Source organism: Acanthaster planci, linkage group LG20, assembly GCF_054643075.1.
Source record: "Acanthaster planci isolate LZ-2023a linkage group LG20, COTS_SCS, whole genome shotgun sequence".
In the NCBI taxonomy this organism is placed as follows: Eukaryota; Metazoa; Echinodermata; class Asteroidea; order Valvatida; family Acanthasteridae; genus Acanthaster; species Acanthaster planci.
The window spans coordinates 8,671,249-8,691,544 of record NC_141796.1 but is presented as its reverse complement, the minus strand read 5'-3'; the positions used below and the strand labels follow the sequence as shown (position 1 = coordinate 8,691,544).

Here is a 20,296-nt window from a genome sequence, read left to right as displayed (position 1 = left end):
TCGAATTACCATTCATTAACCGATGACTTTGAAGATATTTTTTTCCACAGAAACTAGGTGACTGTAGAGCGGTCATGAAGCCCCTCGCCATTGAAAAATCGATGCCTACACTTCTCGAAAAATAGACCGTTTTCTTCAAAACCTCGCTCAGACACAAGCTGGTTTTCGTTTTGCTTGCCTAAACCTATCTTTTCTACAAATCTTTAAATTCACAGGCCATAAAATGCTCTATTTCGTAGAAAATTTGAATGCACACAAAATTTAATTGTGATTAGGCCGGCCGGCGCAAGCAGTTTTCGGCTCATGCACTGGCCTGCACTGGCTCGTCCCCCACCGCTGCACCTTCAAGTTTGCAGGGTACCAGGAATTAAGCCTGGTACTAATATGCTGCAGTCTTATCTCCCAAAATTGCCCAAGCCCTGCATTTAAATTTAGTTACTTATGAACCGATTTGTGTTCAAGTACACATGGAATTGTGGCGATAGGCCTTGCGCTCATGCTGTCTACCTTTCAAATAACCAACAAACAATAAATATAATCTCTATCTGCTGTCTGACCTGTGAGTTCGGCCGTTTGCCTGTCTTTATATGTCAGCTGTAAGTTCTTTCTCCTGAATACCATTATCCGTAGGCTACTTGTATTTTTTTATCAGACGAGCTGGCACACTGTCACTTCTCGTTTAATCTAATCATTATTATTTATGAATAAAGTTACATGTACTTTACTTTGTTTCGCCGGACAATCTTTTGTTTCCAAGGAGGTGCCATGGTTCGCTCTTTGCCCTTATAGGTACAGGTATGTTGTCGCGCGGAACTGTACATCGATACATGCACATTCGAAATTTTATTGTTGGTAGGTATGGAAAGGAATGTCTCTCGAATCAAATTGATTTAAGCTCATATTAAGACTCAGACGCAAATGAGTTATAACCGGGAGACAAAAAACTTCGACGAGCCATTTCCTAACCCGTGGACTGACCTTGTTAAAATGGAAAAATCTCGTGCGAAAAAGAAGATATAATTCATGATTGAAACACTGACCAACACCTTTGCTCAGAGTCTTATGTTACCAGGTGTAGGGTGTTGATTTGCAGTGCAGTGGGGGAAAGATATAGAAAGCCGCCGGTTAGGGAGGGCGGGGCAAGCCATTTTTTGTACAATAAACAAAACGCTTTGTGTTTAACGTCACCCCTCACCTCTGACATACCGACTCACACCTTATAGAATTTATTCATACGCCAAAGCCAAGTAATGTAAAGAGTTATAGTCTACGTTTCAGGAGAAAAATGGTCTTAAATAAGATTCTAAAAATTTCAGAGTTTTATGTAACAGTTAGCTTTGCAGACTTATGTCAATATTGTTAAAATAATGGGGAAAGCAGGGACTATTGTTGATCGTGTGCGTATGCATAAAAATGAGTCAGCTGACTACTCGCCATTTTTATCTCGATCCTGGTATTTCGAATTGGTGAAGTCTGGCGCACAAGGAAACTCCGGGATATTCTGCCATTTCCAGTTTTTTCTTAGATGTTTTGGATCGTAAAACCCTCCTAGAAAAAAGGTAAGGGTCTTCAGATGTAAGATTGTTCATTTGTATTTCCAACCTTATCGTAATTTTGTCACCTTTTCGTTCTGTAGTTGTGGCGTTTCTTCTGAATCGATCGTGTTGATCACACTTGACGGGAATCATGTCGTTTGCATAAATTAACCGTAGAAATTAAATATTTAAAAAAAGCTGGGCTGTGTGTCCGCTTACATTTTCACTGAAAATGTTTTTATTACCAGTCTGCCAATGCATTTTTTCACAATTTATAAAGGTTATAGGCCATATAGGCCTAGGAGTTAGTCCAATTAACCATGGAGGTAGGAAAAGAACTAAGTTTGTGTTCATGAGTACTGCAGTCGTGTCACCGCAATGGCAAGTTGCATCAGGCCTAGCACATTATAGCATGCATAGGCCTATGGCCCACAAGCGTTCGGCGCTGTTCATGCATGGTAACGGTGAAACGGCTGGCTTTAATTGATCCGTTCGGCCGATCTGCACGATTGCTTGGTCGTTCTGCTCATGTGTTTTTATAACTCTTTTCAGTGCAATCTTCAACTTGCGAAGTTTTCTTTGAGCAATTCAAGATTGTGCATATTTTAAATCTGAGCGCAATCTTTGAACATGTTGAATGTGCAAAATTTTTTGTGCCTTGAAGTTGTGTGTGTTTAAAGGGAGTCGTGATGGTTAGCGTTTGACAGAGCCTAGACCCGTCACCAGGGCCCGACAAATACTCCTCCGTCATATACTGGGCCCTGTCCCGACCTATTGCCTTGAGGAAAGGCTAGGATTCCAGTACAAACTAGTAGTTTTGGGGGTCATTTCAAACTCTTATTTTCCCTGATTGTTATTGAATTTGTGTGGGATCCTACTTTTATTGCAGATATATTTCCAAAAATACATCCGCGGCTCTAAGAATTTTCCAAATTAAATTCAACAGGGGAAGTTAATAGCCCTCATGGGGAATTAGTTTTAGGAGGAAGAAATGTCAGAATTTCAATGTCGATGGAAATTTAATTGCTGTTAAGTGGCAATATTCATCGAAATGCTCAAATGGCGGAATTTCTCGTGTCAACTGGCATTCACTTGTGACGCACCGTGATGTAACATATAATAAGTACACATGTATGTGCCACGCTGTATAGGCAGCAGACACTTCAAGTGCGAAACAGGCCCAACAAAATTATGCCAGATGTGCAGACGATGTCAGTCTCTTGTCAATACTTGTGTACGACTGTTCCCTGTGGTTCATTTATCCACGCAATTGTTATCACTGTGCGCAATTTTTATGCCAATATCTGTGGTTGCGGGAAATGTAAAAATTTGCGCACTTTCAAAGATACATGTAACGCTCAACATCTTCCTTCCCTAACCACACAGAATTAAACAGTAGTAAAGTGTTTAATTCTGTGGGGATAGGTCTGGTAGGCCCATAACAGCTGACTTTTGCATTGGGTTTGGCATACCTCAGAAAAACTAAGTCCAACAGTCTCTGTGCACAAAGTCCCATATGGGTGTTAACTTTTTAAGAGATTTTTATCTAACCGAGTTTGATAACATCAAGTACATGTTAACTTCTTGGACAGAGTTTTATATATGCCAGTCAGGTAATGACGATGGCAAACTGGCCCGTGATGTCTGTGTATGGATGCATCTGGATGCACGTGTGATGCATCCAGACATGCCAGAGGGGTGGGTGACTGGGCGATAAACCTCGTGCTGCAGCAGGAATTTTGTGGAAACATGCTCGCTTCAAGTACAAGCAAAACAACCTCAAATGAAACTTTTGAACACATGAAATACATACATGTAGATAAGAGACCAAGGTTTTTGAATTAACTTCCAAAAGTCTTCTTGAATTACGAATGTTTTTTCGCTTTGCAGCTGTAGGGTTGTGTGCGTGTACAGCCGATGTAGTGTAAAACGAGGCTATTGCGACAGGTGTGTATAGACTTGTTACCACATTTCCATCACATGTTTTTTTGCGTCGGCGTGGTGCGATGGGAACCAATGTAATGCACTGAGCTTTGCGTACCACGTCAGGGCTCGTGAAAGGAACTCTAAAAACAAGCATTTTGACATGAAAAAGGTTGTTCAGAGGTGTATTGTACAGACAGAAAAGACAACAGAATTTATTATTTTCCTTTTTAAAATGTTTTTAAATTTGATTTTCCAACTTATACAAATTAGGGTCGGTCGGAAACTGGAAGCACAAGTATTTTTTTTTCTGCTTAAACAAGTTAGTGCTCTGTTAAACAGTGATCCCGCGATCCACCTGTCGGTTAAAACTTGTTTATCATATAGATGTGCAGAGAAATGATTCAAGTGTACATGCCAAGATATTAGTTACATCACAGACCAGTACGAAAGTCCTGGTTTGGTAGCTTTGGTGAAAAACTTTGCAATGAACTGCATGTTCATGTATCTTGGTTTCATGAACTACTGTACAGTGCAGGTCAGAATTTTAGTCGAGACTAAAACGATCAGAGAGCCTGACACGCTGTTCATTACACGCTTTTCAGTTTTTACCTGGTGTTGCTGGTCCAATGCACGATAAGCCAGACCCCAGACCTCATTATCTCGCCACGGCTTGGGACCACAGACCGGACAGGTCACCGACAACGTGCAGTGAACATTGAGTTACATGTAAGTGCACTGCGTGCAAATGTGTTTACTTACCAACAGTTGCATTATCAAATCGAAACTTCCAATAAATATATCATGATTGTTGAATCATGATTGTTTTAGTCAGTAATATTCATGTATCAAACACTAAACACCTTTTCCTTCGTGGCAAAAGCATGGTAACTTGTAAAACCATTCTGTGACGTTAAACCGCCGTTTTAAATTGCCTCCTTAAGTATTCATGAGCTTATGAATATCATTGATTGGGCATTTAATCCAATAGGGAAAAAGTGCACTTTCTTTCAAGCCATTTAATGGGTATTTACGAAGTAAAATGGGGCCATTCATTCATAAATATTGAAATTAGAGTCCAGTGGCCTTTTTTACCAGGCGTGGGAAAATTTGCATGTGCATGCGTTCTGCAAGCTCTCTGATGCGTCGACAATGCCACTCAAAAATCAGCTCAACGACTATCAAAAAGGGATGATCCATGCTTGGAATATGGAGGGGATCTCCAACCGGGAAATAGCCCGTAGGCTAGAGATCAGCGAGGCTACAGTCAGGTACAATTTGAAGAAGCTAGAGGAGAGAAATTCCATGGAGAATGTTCCGAAATCTGGCCGACCCAAGCGGACGACTGACCGCGCTGATCGCTATCTAGTCCGCACTTCCCGCCGGAACCACTTCCTGACGGCCCCTGAGCTCAGGGATGACCTTGCCACCACAACCGGAGTCAAAGTGCATAGATCAACCATATCTCGTCGCCTAGCAGCAGTAGGCTTGCATGGACGGGTTGCGAGGCACAAACCACGCCTATCTGCCGATCACAAAGCCCAACGGATGGCTTGGGCTCGAGAGCATCTCACCTGGACCCCTGACAACTGGGCCAAAGTCTTGTGGTCGGACGAATCACGCTTCAAGCTCTACCAATCTGATGGGCGGGTTTACGTTCGGCGAAGTGTGGCTGAAGAATATTCAGAGGACTGTGTGGTCCCATCAGTCAAACACAGTGGTTCTGGGATAATGGTGTGGGGATGTTTTAGCTCTGCTGGTGTCGGTGACCTTGTGCGGGTCGAGGAAAATATCAGTGCAGCGGTTTATGTTGATATTCTCCGCGACCACTTGATCCCTTCTGCCCATCATTTGATCGGTCCTGAATTTTTGTTTCAGCAGGATAATGCACCGCTGCATACTGCAAGGATTACACAGGAATACCTGGCCGATCCGACCCCAGATTTCATTCGAGAGATGAGGGGCAGTTGGGAATTCCAGGTCATGGAATGGCCGGCCCAGAGCCCTGACCTGAATCCCCTGGAGAATTTGTGGAACGAGTTGAAGAGGCAACTTCACCGCGCGAAGTTAGGCCTCGAAACAAGGATGAATTGTTCCAAATTCTCCAGCGGATTTTGTATGGTCTGGATCGTCAGATCCTAGCCAATCTGTTGGGGTCAATGGGCTGGCGTTGCCAAGCTATCATCGATGCTGGCGGCGCTGTTACTCGGTATTAGTCCGAGCTGCCCACATTGTTTTTCTTGTTCCATGGACCCCACCATCTTGGATTTTAACGATAATGCTCATTAACTTTGTGCATGCAAAAAACTATCCCGTCGGATTAGCTGTCACTGTGGACTCATGAACGCTAATTTTATCAATCACACTTCAATTGTTTGAATTAAATAAAGCACTCAAGACGCAGGTATGAAGTTTAATGGAATAACTAATTACATGTAGTTTATGTGCGGATAACTCCTTTCGTGTCTGTTGGATTTGATATGTGCTGCCATGCTAAGCATGTTGGCTAAAATTCTGACCTGTACTGTAAAGTGAATTTGGCATATATAACCCTATCCTCCAAAATCCTGTGGGTAATTTTGGAGGATTGAGGGTGAATGGCAGCAGTGCATGGCTTATTGCGAAGGATGCTGGTCGTAGGTTAGACCTTGTGTTGTTTTTGCTTAGTCATGCATAAATTAACCTGATATTTCTTTTGAATCAACTGCACTGCTCAAGAATGTCGTTTGCAATGCCTCAACATAATGACAGGAAATGCCGGAGGATTTTGAAGGATTGAGGCAGCAGGCACACCTCCAAGTAACATTTTCAAGACTTTTCGGAGGATTTAGGGAGAATCCAATTTTTTCACCCTCCAAATTGGAGGATTCTGGATGATTGCGGAGGGTCCCTAGCAAAAAGGGCCTTGGGGGTTAGGGTTAATGTCTGATTTCAAGATTTTGGTTTTCACAGACTCATAAGCACGTTTTTGGTGTGTGATTCAGAGGAAAATACTTGGAAGTGTTTGACACGGATTATCCTTTAGCATACTTAATACCACGTAATTAAAATGAATCTTAAGAGATTAACCCTCCTTTAGTTTTACAGCACAAATATGCACAAGTGCCCAAGGTCACTCTCTTGCATGTTGGTGCAGTGCACAACACCACACAGCTGTGCTTCTTTGAGGTGTTTACCAAGTGACCCAAAGAGTTGACTTCAGCATAGGAGGGTTAAGGAAGGTTTCATTTCATGGAAGAAGTGTACTGAGACTTATGTGCGTTACATGTAACAGTTGTTGCCTGTGGTGTAGGGTCCGTGGTGTTTTGTACACCTGAGTTGGCAAATGGCACTCGGGGCGAAGCCAAGGGTGCCATTTGCCCCCCAAGGGTGTACAAAACTCATGGACCCCGTCACTGCAGTCAGCAATTGTTTTGCTATACCGTGGTCAAAGATTTCACCGGAATGCTGTTATATCTGTAATACACGTATTTCATTGCCAGATATATTAAAACACTTTGACTAATTAAAACAGATGAACATTAAATTAGATAGGAATTTCAAAGAAAATGATTGATCACGATGTCCTTTGTTGACCTGTGTTTTTATTTTTTGTGGGAGGGGGAGAAACTTGGGATTTAAAACATTTGTTTGATAGAGAAACCGGTGATCTGTAAGAAAAATTGGGGGATTTGTCGAGTGATTGAATTTCCAGACATTATTCACAACAGGATTCGTTGAAAAGTATGGACAAGATTGAAGAGCAGACTAGATGATACTATGGAATGAGCGTTTTATATAAACGACAATGACGATCGTAGCAGAAGCAATGGTCAGAGCATGCTCCTGTTTCATGAGTACCACTTCGGCCATCCGCTGTCATACCCAAGGTTATACAATTACAATGTAGTAGACGCGACACATTAACTCTGGGAAAGATCACCATGATTCATTGTGTTTTGTGGCGTGACATCACCGTAGCGCACCGCGTGAATGATACTGGTACATGCGCGTTTGTAACATATTATTACGTGATCAAAATTCACTATCTATGACCGTGGTGGAGTTTGTGAAAACGAAAATAATGGGAACTGTTTATTCCCCTTGCTTGCATGTTATTTCGTGCAGAGGAAAATTTCTTGGAACTGTCAACTCTCTGCCCAAAGCAAGCACAAAGGTACCATGTTGCATTAGTCTCTGGTGCCGGTGATCATATGAGAATAAGTTGGTTTCTGTTTTTCCCCAGGATGGGTATTGATGGAACAGGCCCTGGCTGGCCACTGAAGCCCAGCTCTGGTATGAACTGGAAGGAGCTGGGTGAGAACGATGACCTGGCCACCAGCCTGGTCCTTGACCCCTACCTCAACTTCACCACGCACAAGATGAACACAAGGTGAGGTCAGCACTGCAGACTAGGCAGGTGCCCGATAACATTGAACTGCTAGGCAGGGAAATCCACTCAAGCCGTGGTCGCATGACTTGCCTGCAGCTCGAAAATATGCACAAGTCTATGGTTGTGGCTGCAGACACTGCCTTAACCCTAACAGTTCTGCATAAAATTTGGCATGCAGTACTCAATCCTACACAGCACTAAGCCGTAGCCTGAGCCTGAAGGGTCTTGCACTACAAATTACTTCTTCTGGCTAGGGCACCGTCCATTGTTACTCTACTGAGAACTATAAAGTAATAAATGTATAAATACCGGTAAATAAAGCGCCACAGCATTGTACGGTATCCTGTCTTATCTAATTGTATTTTATGGTTTATATAAAGTTCATGCAATTTTAGGGATTTTACTTGATATCTTGATGCACCACTCACAAAACATGTCATTCAGTATTTGCAGCAGTCAAGGATCTGAAATTTCTTGTCTCACAGAGCATTGCAAGTTGCTTTTCTTAAAAGAAAATTGAACCACACCCAAAGTTGAAACTCAGTCCCAAAATTCAAACCCAAATCCCTATACCCTAAAAGGCCTTTTCACACGTGACACATCTGGGGGTTGATGCAATGTTGATACTGGGTTGAAAACTAGCAAAGATTGGCACTTGAACTTTTTCAACCATGCGTCAAGTTCAACCCATAGATTGACTCCAGCTTGGGTTGAACTTAGACTAGGGTTGTGCTCATCTCCAGATGAAATTTTCCCCGACACGGTCAGTTTGCCTAAAACAAGTGTGAAACAACCCCAGGTTGAATGCAGGTTTCAAAAATCAAATGTTCAACCCACGTTGAGAGGTTGCAGTGTGAAAAGGCCTTAAAGTAGCCCTCTACAAAAGCGATCCCAACTCTTCATGGGCAGATTACCCCTTGAACAAAAAAGGTCAAGAATTTTGGACTCCGCACTGAAATGTCGTTTTGTTTCCCATCAAAACCCAGGTTCCGCCCTGTGGATGCAAGGAAGGAATACCTTCGGGACATCATCCTGCGCTTCAAGAAGTCCCACAACTACGAGCGGGCCTACAAGGGCCTGGTGTCGGGCGACTGGGCCAGGGTCTTCTTCCTTAACAAGTCCAAGCACCAGGTGACCATCTTCAAGCAGCATGTGAGTTGGCTCCAAGAGGTCTTTATTCTTGTCTGTGTAATTTCACCCGGTGTGCTTTTTGTGACTAAAGATTGGAATCTGCTCTTAACCTTTCAAAATCCTCACCGCCCAGGTGGAGGATAGGCATGATTGCTGCTCTATGTAAGAAAAGTGTGGCTGATATTGAAGGATGTGCTCTGTGTCAAAGTCTTGGGCCGGGCCTTGCGTATGTTCAGCCATGCACGAATATGGCCCTAGATTATAGTGGAAATTGTTCATACCGCCCCAACCCGTTTACAGTTATTTGGCAGAAGATGTTGAAGGATTGAGGCAGTGGTCACAACCTCCAAGGAAGGCTTGCATGACATTTGGAGGATTTTGGAGGATTGAGGCTGCACTCTATTACTGCATAGAGGATTGTACAGAATGCTGGTTGCATCCTAGGGAAAAGGGCTCAGGGGCTTGCAGGTTAATTTTGTAAATGTCCGGTGCGACTTCCGCACAATTGTTTAACCTCGTTAGTTGTGAATCATCCGATGCACACACCCCCAAGGGGGCTAGAGTACACCATCAAAATGTTCAGTGAATACCACAGTTGCACGTAGTCAGTGTACGTAAGGCTAAAGGTACAGGTACATGTATTGTGCTTGAAAGAAGTACAGTTTTTTGGTACATGTACGGCTGAGAGGGAGTATGCAGTATGATAACCCTGTCTAGTATCCATCAAACTCCAGCAGGGTTTGCTAGGTTTTGGCAGGTTCGGTACCATACTCGATGAACTTGTTGAATGGTGTTGGACTTGGTATCAAAGGCCAAAAGGGGGATGGTGTTCGAGTTTGTGTGAGCTGGGACACACAGGGGTCATTGTGTGCAGTGTCTGGCTTGCTGTACCAATTGTTGGACTATGCTTGATTTTGTCAGGTTTGGTACTGTTCAGTGCAAGTCATCCTATACTACATAGACCCATCCCATGCCATGCCATACCATACCATACCATACCATACCATACCATACCATACCATACCATACCATACCATACCATACCATACCGTACCGTACCGTACCGTACCATATCACTGAAATTCCAACAGTCATATTGATGGGGTTTATCAGATTTGGTACAGTGACCTGCTTGTACCTATACATAGACAAGTACATTGTATCAATTGAAGTTGAAGTTGGGTTCTGTACGGTGTATGCTCCTCAGTGCAGGAGCCTAGTGGGTTAGGGTTAATGCTTCAATGTTTTAAACCACTTTTTGAGATTAAATGGCATTATTTCATTTACATCTTCTGCTGTGGTTGAAACTAATTTTGGATTTGTTTATCAGACCAAATTCCCGGCATCATGTCATTTCCTTTACGTCACTGTTTTCCTATTTCTTGTTTCCTGACGACTTGCCAGCACGTTTCAATTTCACATTGGCAAGGTTTTCAGTGTATCGTAATTTACATGTAGATTGTTTCATTTTTTAGGAAGTGAGACACACAAGCATTTCGAGATAACTGTAGTTAATTCAAAACAATGGTGAAATGGTTCACTGTAGCGATCATAATACAGTCCGTGAAGTGTACAACATCGGAGATGAGTTTCGTTTTCAAGTCATCAGTTTCGTCGGCCGTGTCTCTTGTCTGGGCCGGAAGAAGTTGGGCTTTCCAACAGGTTTAATTTTTGTCTCAACTTACAAGGAATCCTTCCTTGTTGAAGTCATTTCTTTGGGGGGGATAAGCAGGGTCACGAGAAGGGAATTTCCCAATTGTTTCAGGGGTTTTCGGGGGGGGGCATTGTTGAATTACATTTACGTCTCGCTTGTGTAATACCCAAAATAAGTCCCGAAGTGTAAAGTGTCACAATTGGATTAGATCCAAAATAGGATATACGTGTACACGCACACTGGCCTTCAGTTTTTGCCTACATCCTGATGTGGTCATACATAAATCGTCTGTTCATTTGTACAGCTTTTTTGCACAAACTTAGCCGAGTAAAGCTGAGCCTGTCCATAATTTGAGTTCAAATAATCACTTAATCACTGTCTTTTGTGGAGAAGTAGCTTGAACTATTTCGAGGTGTTTTTTTTTAAGGTTTGTTGAGCCCATTGTTTAACCTTGGTCTTTCTGGATTGATCTACCGATGTAAGTCCGCATGTAACTCTTGTGTGACTCGTTTGTTTTTCTGTGAATGTGCATGTACTCGTCAAACCCCCTTTCAAGGCTCATGTGATAATGGTTAGGCTGTGAAGACTCGTGTTCCTGATATGAATGAGAAAACCGGCTTTTTGTTCTGGGAAGATGTACATTCCCAGCTGCTGTTATATGCCCTGCCGCATATGCAGGTATTTGTGGTTCAGTGTGGACCAGTGTATTTGATCTACTCTCAGGTGAAAGTAAGTTGGCCTGTTTGTGTCATCCACGTGTCCCTTTCCGCTGTACAATACGCAGGTGTTTCGCTATCTGGCGATGTTCGACAAGACGTCTGGGTTTGAGGTGAAGCCCTGCTTCCGCTACTCTTTGGAAGGGGCAGGAGGAAAAATTGTGGCGACCCGGGTTTGGTGAGTTACATAAAAACGATTTCTAAGGCCTGAGCCCTGATCCACAAGTACATATAGACCAGGCTGATGTGCAATTAACTTCTTGCTGCATCTTGATGTATTTGTGTACTAGCGAGTGATTATTCAACGTCTGTGATGGGTGGTAGTTGCAGAAATGCAGAAGTGAACGCTGTGTGTGGGTAACATATTTACAGGAGTAAGAGTGATACGATTCTCAACCTGGTGGGCTGCATCGCCGAGCTGACAGAGTGCGAGGAGAACTCCCTCAAGACGGGCGTCAACGATTTCAGTGTCATGTTCTCGACCAGGAAGAACTGTGCCCAGCTGTGGCTGGGCCCGGCAGCCTTCATTAATCATGGTAAAACACCTTTGCGCTATTTGATTGCTGAATGCTATTGCATATTGATCCTTTTTAAGTTCAGTGGGGAAGTTCTGCAGTGTTCCATTATTGTGAACTCATTGCAACTCTCATCCTAGGCTTCTTGGTATATATGTATATGCAACAGGTGTCAAACAACAGGTGTCAAACTAATTCCACTTATTTTTATCCATCTCTTTACTTTTCTTTTGAAGATTGTCGGCCAAACTGCAAGGTAAGCACTGCAGTCAGTTTTCTTTCATTTTTGAATTTGATTGCGATTGTTAATAATGATAATCTCACCTCAGTTATTTTTGGGTCCAAAGCTCATATGCCTAGAAAGTCAAAACTATTATGGGCAGAATTTTAGACTATTAAAATTCAAGCCTCGTTAGAAAGTAAGCCAGTGATCGATTTTCTTTTGTTTTTTGGGGGGGTCTGAACTTTTCACGTGCAGTTTGTTTCTACGGGTCGCGACACAGCCTGTGTCAAAGTACTACGGGACATTGAACCCGGAGAGGAAATCACCTGTTTCTATGGCGACGGATTCTTTGGGGAAGGCAACTGTCACTGTGAATGTGAAACCTGCGAGCGGTACGTTGGGTACATTTTCCAGGAATTGCTGATCAAGGAGTGTTGTTCGTTTCCGTAATCATCTCATTTTGTTGAGGATTCAAAGTTGTTGAGGATACTGGTACAACTAATGCTAAAGGAATAACCTTTCTTGTACGTGACTGGTTAGGAGAGAAACATTAAACAGTTCAAATTGGCCAAGCACTACTAGAGTTTGCTTTTTCGTGGCATGTTCTGTCTGGTAAGATTCATAGTAGCAATAGGCAGAAAAAAATTAAATATTTTAGTGAAGAAAAGAATTTGCCTTCTTGCCGCCACTACTGTTGTTTCTTGTATAAATAACTGGTGTTGGTCGTGTCACGAGTGAAATTGGTATGAAGTTATAAATTGTGTGGTCGTTTCTAGAAATGCATTTCATCTCAAGTCGTATGGAATGTCACATAGAAAAATAAGTTACAAAAAAGTTTCACCCACTGTCCTGAGTGTCTGTGGCTTAAACATAAGTTCACTTCCATCATGGAATTCTTTGTATTAAGTGTACCCTTCTGCAAAGTTGGACAAAATGGACCTTTCCCATGAAATATGCAAATAAGGCAGGTGCTTGCTCATTACTGCCACTGGTTGGCAAAGTTGCTTAAATCTATGACGTAACAATACAAATCTCCATGTGCATGTATCTCTACTAGTATAGTTTGATATGAGTGCCAAACTTAAAGACTAGGAATTGTTACTTTCTAACCTCAGGACACTGAAAACTTCACCTAGTTTCGAGAAAAGTGTGAAGTATCGGACAAAGGCTGTAATACGGTTTTGATTGACGTTCATTGCGCCAGGTTATGGTTACAGCAGCTGACCTACACTGCCGGCAGTGGTGACGGCCGCGCTTGCCAACCAGTGGTAGTAGCGCACATGCGCCTCTCTAATTTGCATATATTGGGGAAAGGTCCATTTGGTCAAGTGGGGTGCTGTCATAGAGGTGTGCATTTTTGTTACTCAGGAGGCAGATGGGTGCCTTCACCCCCAAAGACATGCCGGTTAAGATTGATGAGAACAAGTACAGCCTGAGGGACACCGACCGACGGCTGCGCTGGCAGAAAGCCAAGAATGAAGAGGAGGGCGGGCCCAGCCAGGAGGAGGGCAGTGTGGTGAAGAGTGTGTTGCCCTCTCGGCTGCTGCGGAGAAGTGGTATGTTGTCACAGGCATTGTCCTCGACCGTAGGCCAACCTGCTTTTTAGGTAATCTTGCTAAGTAAACTAAAGGACTTGCAAGGACGTTTAAGCTGGTAACCTGTTATATGCTAGGCAGATGTTTTCTGAGCTTAGCAGGTCTGTGAAATTGACCCTTGGTCATATCACACTAGTCACAAGAAACTGCTAAAATGTTCAGAGCTTGATATCAGTTACTGCCTTTTTTTAAGTCGGGCATCGATGGCTTCATTCCATGCAGAAGCATTTCTTTTCTGTATATATATGCCAAGTGGTTGGCGTTTGAATGTAGCAGTGTTTTGTTTGGGCTTTGTTCAAAAGAACTGGTCGAATTGGATATGTTGTTCATGATCATGACTGGTATATAAAAGGAAGTTTTGATGCTTGGTGTCTTCACAGATTCCGAATGTAGCGGAAGCTCTGATGGTAGCAGTTGCCCCTGGAGTCGCTCGCGCTCCTCCCAGCCTCTCTCTCCATCCTTCTTGGCTAACCAGACCCTGGTGGACCTCATTGCTGAGAAGAAGTGCCTCTCAAAGTACGATGCTCAGCTGCTGGTGGCAGAGGGCTACAAACTCAGGGAAGCCAAGGTGGTCCTGACGCCCCACAAGATCAAGGAGGATGGCACACTGACTGTGGAGGAAGGGGGTGTGAGGTACGCCTCCAGGCTGCGCAGGGAGGAGCGGAGGAAGGCTGGCAGGGAGGGCCGTGAGAGGCGGATGTCACTAAATGAGGAGCCTGTGCCCTCGCCTAGGGTCGAGGAGGCTCACCTGAATGGGGGCATAGTTGACACGGAGGCAGTCGAGTGTGTGGCTGCTTCCAGGACAGAACGGAGGCGGTCCAGGGAGTCTCGCAAGCGAAGGGTGTCTGCGACAGAGGAAATGCAGGAATTATCGAAGCTTCCCCGAGAAACCTGTCTGGATCCAAGTGGAGGGGTGGAGGGGGTGAGCAGTGTCCCTGGTCTGAGGTCTAGGTCCGGGTCGGTGGCAGCGGTGGGATTGGCCCTGGACCAACAGTCCAATTGCAGTAGCTGTGACACCGAGGTGACGTTTAATGTCAGACATTTGTCAAAGGCTCCGAAGGCCATTGAGAAAGATTTGACGTACGAATCAGAGATCTCGGACTGCGAGACGAAGCTTAAGATCCGGGGAGTGCCGAGAGATCGGGCCATTGCAGGGAAGCGCAACCTTCTAGATGATGGGCCTGCCAGAACTAATCGACATGGGGGAAAGAGGGAGCGCAGAGAGACAGATTGTAGCAAAAACTGTAAGGATCTGAAAGTTAAGCATGGCAAGTCAGAGGGATTAGAAGTGCCGCCTCTCATTTTACCCAAACGCAAGATGACAAAATACGACGCGGAATTAATCGCTGAAGCAGTGCAAAAAATCCCCAAGTTGAAAATCCGTATGAAAGATTCTAATGGCTGTATAGAGGAAGTTGTCACATCGTCAGAGGATGAGGTGTCACCAAGACAGCATTCAGTGTCGTGCGAAAGCAGCTCCATCACCACTAGTCAAGACCAGAAACTTCTCCTTGATGTCCCCGACTCCCCGAGTCGCCTGACTCGAGGGCAGCGGGTCCTCATCCCCGGACCCAAACTCCCCCAGTCACCTACCTCCACCTCCAAGACTGATTCCCCTCCAGCTTCCCCGAGTCTCCTCAGGGCACGGGCTAATTTGAAGTTTAACTCACCGGAGCGGAAGAAGACAAGCCACCAGTTTGTACCTCGGATGTCGCAGCTGCGTCACCTTTATGAGATCCCTCCCCATCCCATCCTCCAGAAGGTTGACAAAAGCGTGCCTCCAAAGCATATTAACTCCAGCGATGTCAAGACCTTCTATCCCTCCTTTCCGGACAGTCCAAGAACAGAGCATCTGAGCGATGTGCTCAAATCAGAAGAGAGTCCTTCCCAGACCTTCCAAGTGTCAGTGAAGCCGGTCGATAACAGGAACACCCGCAAAATCCGACTGATATTTGGACAAAGGACGATGGACATTCAGTTGCCAAAAACGGGAAAGTGTTATCCCACAAAATCGAAACCTTTATGATGGACATTAAAGAAACAGCACTTTCTCTAGCATTAGGTTAATAATTGACATTTCCTGTACTGAAATCGATTGCTAAATCCGACAAAAGTGAAAACAAATTGTCCTGTGTTTGTGAATATATTAGTAACAGTGCTACCAAGTTGAATGAATTCTTTTTAATGTTTTCACTTATTCTTGGATATATCTCTTGAATTCCTAAACAAGTACTGATGCATATTATCATTATTATTCCCACCTGTTTCGGTCCGTCATTGAATATTGGAAGTGAACTGAGGTAGTATTGCGTGATTGACTCTTGTTCTTGGACTTGAGTGGAGAAGAGAGAGCACTCTGTTACCCAGGAAAGCATGCTTGACCGATTTTCATCCCAATGTGCACAAAGCTGCAGGGGTCTGGGCATAGTTGTTTGGTGCCGACGTGTACCGGTAGCAGCAACCTGCAGTGGTGTTCAGGTCCCAGGCGAGTCCCATTTTCACCAGACTCTGTCAGGTATCCCAATATCAGCCCCCTCAACTGGAGGAATACACGTAGGTAGGGCGACAGTTGAATGCCACTGGTAAGGCACGCTCACGTGTGTGTGTGCTGGAGCTGTGAGAAGACTTCTTGTGCATACTCGGTGCTCCACCCGTGCATAGAAGTACACGTCTGCAGTTTGTTACCCTTAGGAGCTTGTTGGGGCTGTGGGATATACCACACCATGAGCATGTTACAACACTTTACACACTGTACCCTCCAATGGAACTTCTGAATGTGATAAACCTGATCTCATTCATATATGACTAATTTTGAGCACAGTAGACCCTTTGTCTTTCTTGTTAAGTTTGAGGAATTGTACTGCATTTGTTTTTGATAAATTCAGTTGTAATTTGCCGTTTTAACACCTGATCTCACTCCTAGACAATGAAGTAATGGTAACATTGTGCAAACCCTAAAGTTTATATTCAGTGTTGATTATGAATATTGCTATTATAACAATATATATATTTGCCCAGTGTATACATAGTGTTAATTTCACTGAGACAGTTGTATAATAGAAGAATTTTTTATGTTATTTATTTTAATGTTGGTGCAGCTGGATGCACCCGTAGTTGGCCATTTTCATCACTTGGCGCCTTTCATGATCATGTACAGTGGCCCAGGCCCTCCTGGATTCAAAAGTTGCAACTTTGTTGTTGAAACTGGCGAACTTAAATTTCCTTGCTTTGTTTTTTTCTCCCGAAGTCTGTTGGATTCAGTGGGCGTCATATTCTGCTGTCTCGGTTGTCTGCTCGATTAGTCAGGGCATGTGATCAGCATCTGGAGGGGGCAGAGTTAATTGGAAATCTGATGGTGAAGATCACGCCAGCTTTAACCCTGAAAAGTTATTACAGACTGGATGGCTTAGCAGTGGAAAATATGTAATTTACAATCAGCTTCTGCTCAAGTAAACTCAAATAGATTCATTATTGACCCCACTCCTCACTGATCCCTTCACATTTGATGAGGAGGTTGGCTTGATTTTGCTAGATTAAGGAAGATACTATCTAGCCAACTCTGTGCTTTGTGCACCGAAGTACATGTAAAACAATTTTAAGGAATACCTGTACATGCATAAACTCCCCGAGTTGATCCGGCTGGCCCAGTGCAGAGCTGTAAATAGAGAGAGTACCACCAACCTCGGACTTTGGAACCAAAATGGCTGTTTATTATGTGTGCAGTAGCAGCAGCACAGAATGCAGCTTTTGTGTGTTTATTGACCGAGTGCAGAGATGCATAATCCACCATTTTGGTTCCAACGATTGAGACATTCATGTCACAACTCTCTCTTTGAACAGCACTGGCCCAGTGCAGTTCTGTTTTTGAAACTGTAATACGAAACTGCATTTTTTGTTGATGTTTCATGCAGCTTTAACATAAATGCTTAAAGCTCACTGTAGTCTGAGGTGAAATTGTAACCAAGAATTGGAACTGGACAAGACTGTCTGTGCAAGGGTAGCCTACAACTGAGTGATAAAAGCTTAACCCTAACCATGCTGAACCCAACAAGGTTATGCAATTAAAGGGTAGAAGCAATGAGTTATTCATAGGTACATTTTTTTACCTGCAACTTTCTCACCCTTCTACAATGTAGGAAAATTAGCCGACGTCCCATTTTAGGTTAAATGTACATGTATTGAACAAATGCACTTTTTAATAGCTGAGGGCGCTGTTGCTGTGATGTCATCTAGGGAAGACATAGTTCAGTGCGTAGGTTTTTTTTTCTGTTCAAATTTTTGAAACGAGAATAATAGACCCACTGGAAAAACATTACTGAGAAGGGGTTTGCTTGCATCTGTATTGCTAGGCGTTTCAACGCAATGGATCAGAAAGAAAAGAACGTTTAGGTCCAATGGGACAGGTTTTCTTCTCGGGATGACGTCACAGTTTGTTCATGAATATAGAAATCTATTTGCAAACCCTAAAAGTCAGCAAATATCCTTTAAGATAGTAAAACAAGCATTTCATAATATGAGGTTAACTTGGACACAAAGAGGCATGTGGAGATACGCATTTGAATTTTTTTCCATCGGAGACTCTTTCACAACTTCTAAAATTGAAGCAGGACATACCTGATTAGAACTCCTGTGGCTTTATCTTCAGCCTGCAGTTGATCAGATGTCAATTAATGAGCTTATCTGAAAGAAAACCTGTTAATACCCAAAGTGAAAGTACTGTTTTAGGGAGCAATTTCTAGATTTTAAAGAAATATGCAACAGTTTAGTTAATTAACTCGGTTAGCCTCTTTAAACGATTCGTTCAATAATTCCTCAATTTTCACCTGGCCAATTGTATTGAATTAAATTTAATCGGACACTCGTGTCAGAGTAATTTCAGGATTTTTCTCTGCGACTTCCTACCCAAACATCCAAATAAAATCTGACTTGATAAAAATATTTTGTTTATTATGGTCTTATTGTGTTAAGCGTGTACTGTGTGTATAATGACTAAGAGGAACAATCCGTATTGAGACAGGTCGGAATTCCAATAGCATTTACTATACCCCAAATGAATCGCGCCCGAAGTCATTCGGGAGTAATGTGGGTCTGCCCTCGGCCATATGCTGGATGAATTGGTCAGTGTGCCCTTTTTTCTCGAATGACCTTGCCTTTCTACGGCGCTCCGTGAGTGCCATCCGACTTGTTCAGATACTGAGATAATTTATCATTGTAAGTCGACTTACAAAGCGTATTTAGTCGATTTAACGAGATAAATGATGTAATTAACTTGACTTCCCAAGTACAGTAAGTCGACATCACGAGATATTTTATGACATCAAGCCTGCTTCCAGGGTTCCCTATATCGACTTGGCGAGATCATTTATGTCATCAAGTCTACTTCCAGAACTCGGTTTGTCGTCTCGGAGAGATGATTTTTGTTGTCAAGTCTACCACTTCCGGATTTTGCTTGTGTCAAGTTGGCGAAATAAGTTAAATACTCAAGTCGAATTCCTAATTATAGTAAGTCGACTTGGCGATACAATTCATGCCATGAAGTCTACTTTCAGAATTCACTATGTCGAATCGTCGAAATAAATTTTGCTGTCAAGTCGATTTCCGAATTCTAGCAAGTCGACTTGGCGAGAAAATACGCTGCAGGTCACGTTCACTTGTGAGTAGTCAGTTCATGCCTGCATCATGTATACAACATGACATGGATTATCTCGCCAAGTTGACTTACTAGAATTATGAAGTCAACTTGCAACATTATTGATGTCGCCAAGTCCTCACAGTGAATTTTAGAAGCAGACTTTGATCACATAAATTATCTCGCAAAGTCGACTTACTAGAATTAGGAAGTCGACTCACTGACATAGATTTTCTTTTCAAGTCGTCTTCCCACAATTGTAAAGTCTACTTGACAACATAAATTATCTCACTGAGTTGACATCGCGAATTCCAAAAGCAAACTTGATGACATAAGTTATCTCGCCAAGTCGTCTCACCAAATAGGGGAGTCGACTTAACTACATAAATTATCTCGCCAAGTCGATATAGGGAACTCTGTGATCAGGCTTGATGTCATGAAATATCTCGCGATGTCGACTTACTATAGTTAGGAAGTCAACTTTACTACATAATTTATCTCGTTAAATCGACTAAATACGCTTGATAAGCCGACTTACTAAGATAAATTATCTCAGTATCTGAACAAGTCGGATGGCACTCACAGAGCGCCGTACCTTTCACCTTTTTGAAATACCGAATTGGATCATTGTTCCACCACTGAGAATAATGAGATTATTTTAATGAAACAAAAAAGTTGGGCAGTTACATTTTTCTGCACCGTTAACATTTTTTCCCGACGTAACGAAAAGTGTAGGACTTTAAGATGAAAAACAACTTGTATTCCAAGTACTGGTATTTACATACACTGCAACGTCAGGCGGAAGGAAAAATTGAAGACCCGAACGTTAAAGGAAATAGTTTTGTCCCGATTCCTAGTAAAATTAAACATCCAGTGGTCAGAGCTTTCAAAGCAACAGAAGCTTTGTTGAGAGTGGGATACATGTTATAAAAAAAGCACAGCTTCAATACCTCATGCCTGTATGTTATTTCTAATACCTAAACCGAAAAGGAACAGAAATTGT

The 20,296-nt window shown here is 43.0% G+C and overlaps 1 protein-coding gene across 3 annotated transcripts; it reads left to right on the top strand.

The window, feature by feature from the left end:
* Positions 1-1,414: 1,414 nt before the first annotated feature.
* Positions 1,415-18,602, top strand: LOC110975028 (uncharacterized). 3 transcript variants are annotated; one of them, XM_087130608.1, is made up of 11 exons: positions 1,431-1,559; positions 3,426-3,482; positions 4,064-4,187; positions 7,684-7,830; positions 8,817-8,982; positions 11,400-11,509; positions 11,704-11,867; positions 12,083-12,102; positions 12,325-12,461; positions 13,438-13,625; positions 14,045-18,602. In XM_087130608.1, coding segments are annotated over exons 3-11 (2,580 nt in total). In that variant the 5' UTR covers positions 1,431-1,559; positions 3,426-3,482; positions 4,064-4,185; the 3' UTR covers positions 15,691-18,602. The 3 variants fall into 3 exon arrangements, with proteins under 3 accessions (XP_022082802.2, XP_086986734.1, XP_086986735.1); XM_087130609.1 differs by lacking the exon at positions 3,426-3,482; XM_022227110.2 differs by lacking the exons at positions 3,426-3,482; positions 4,064-4,187 and having other exon boundaries at positions 1,415-1,559.
* The last annotated feature ends 1,694 nt before the right edge of the window (positions 18,603-20,296 follow it).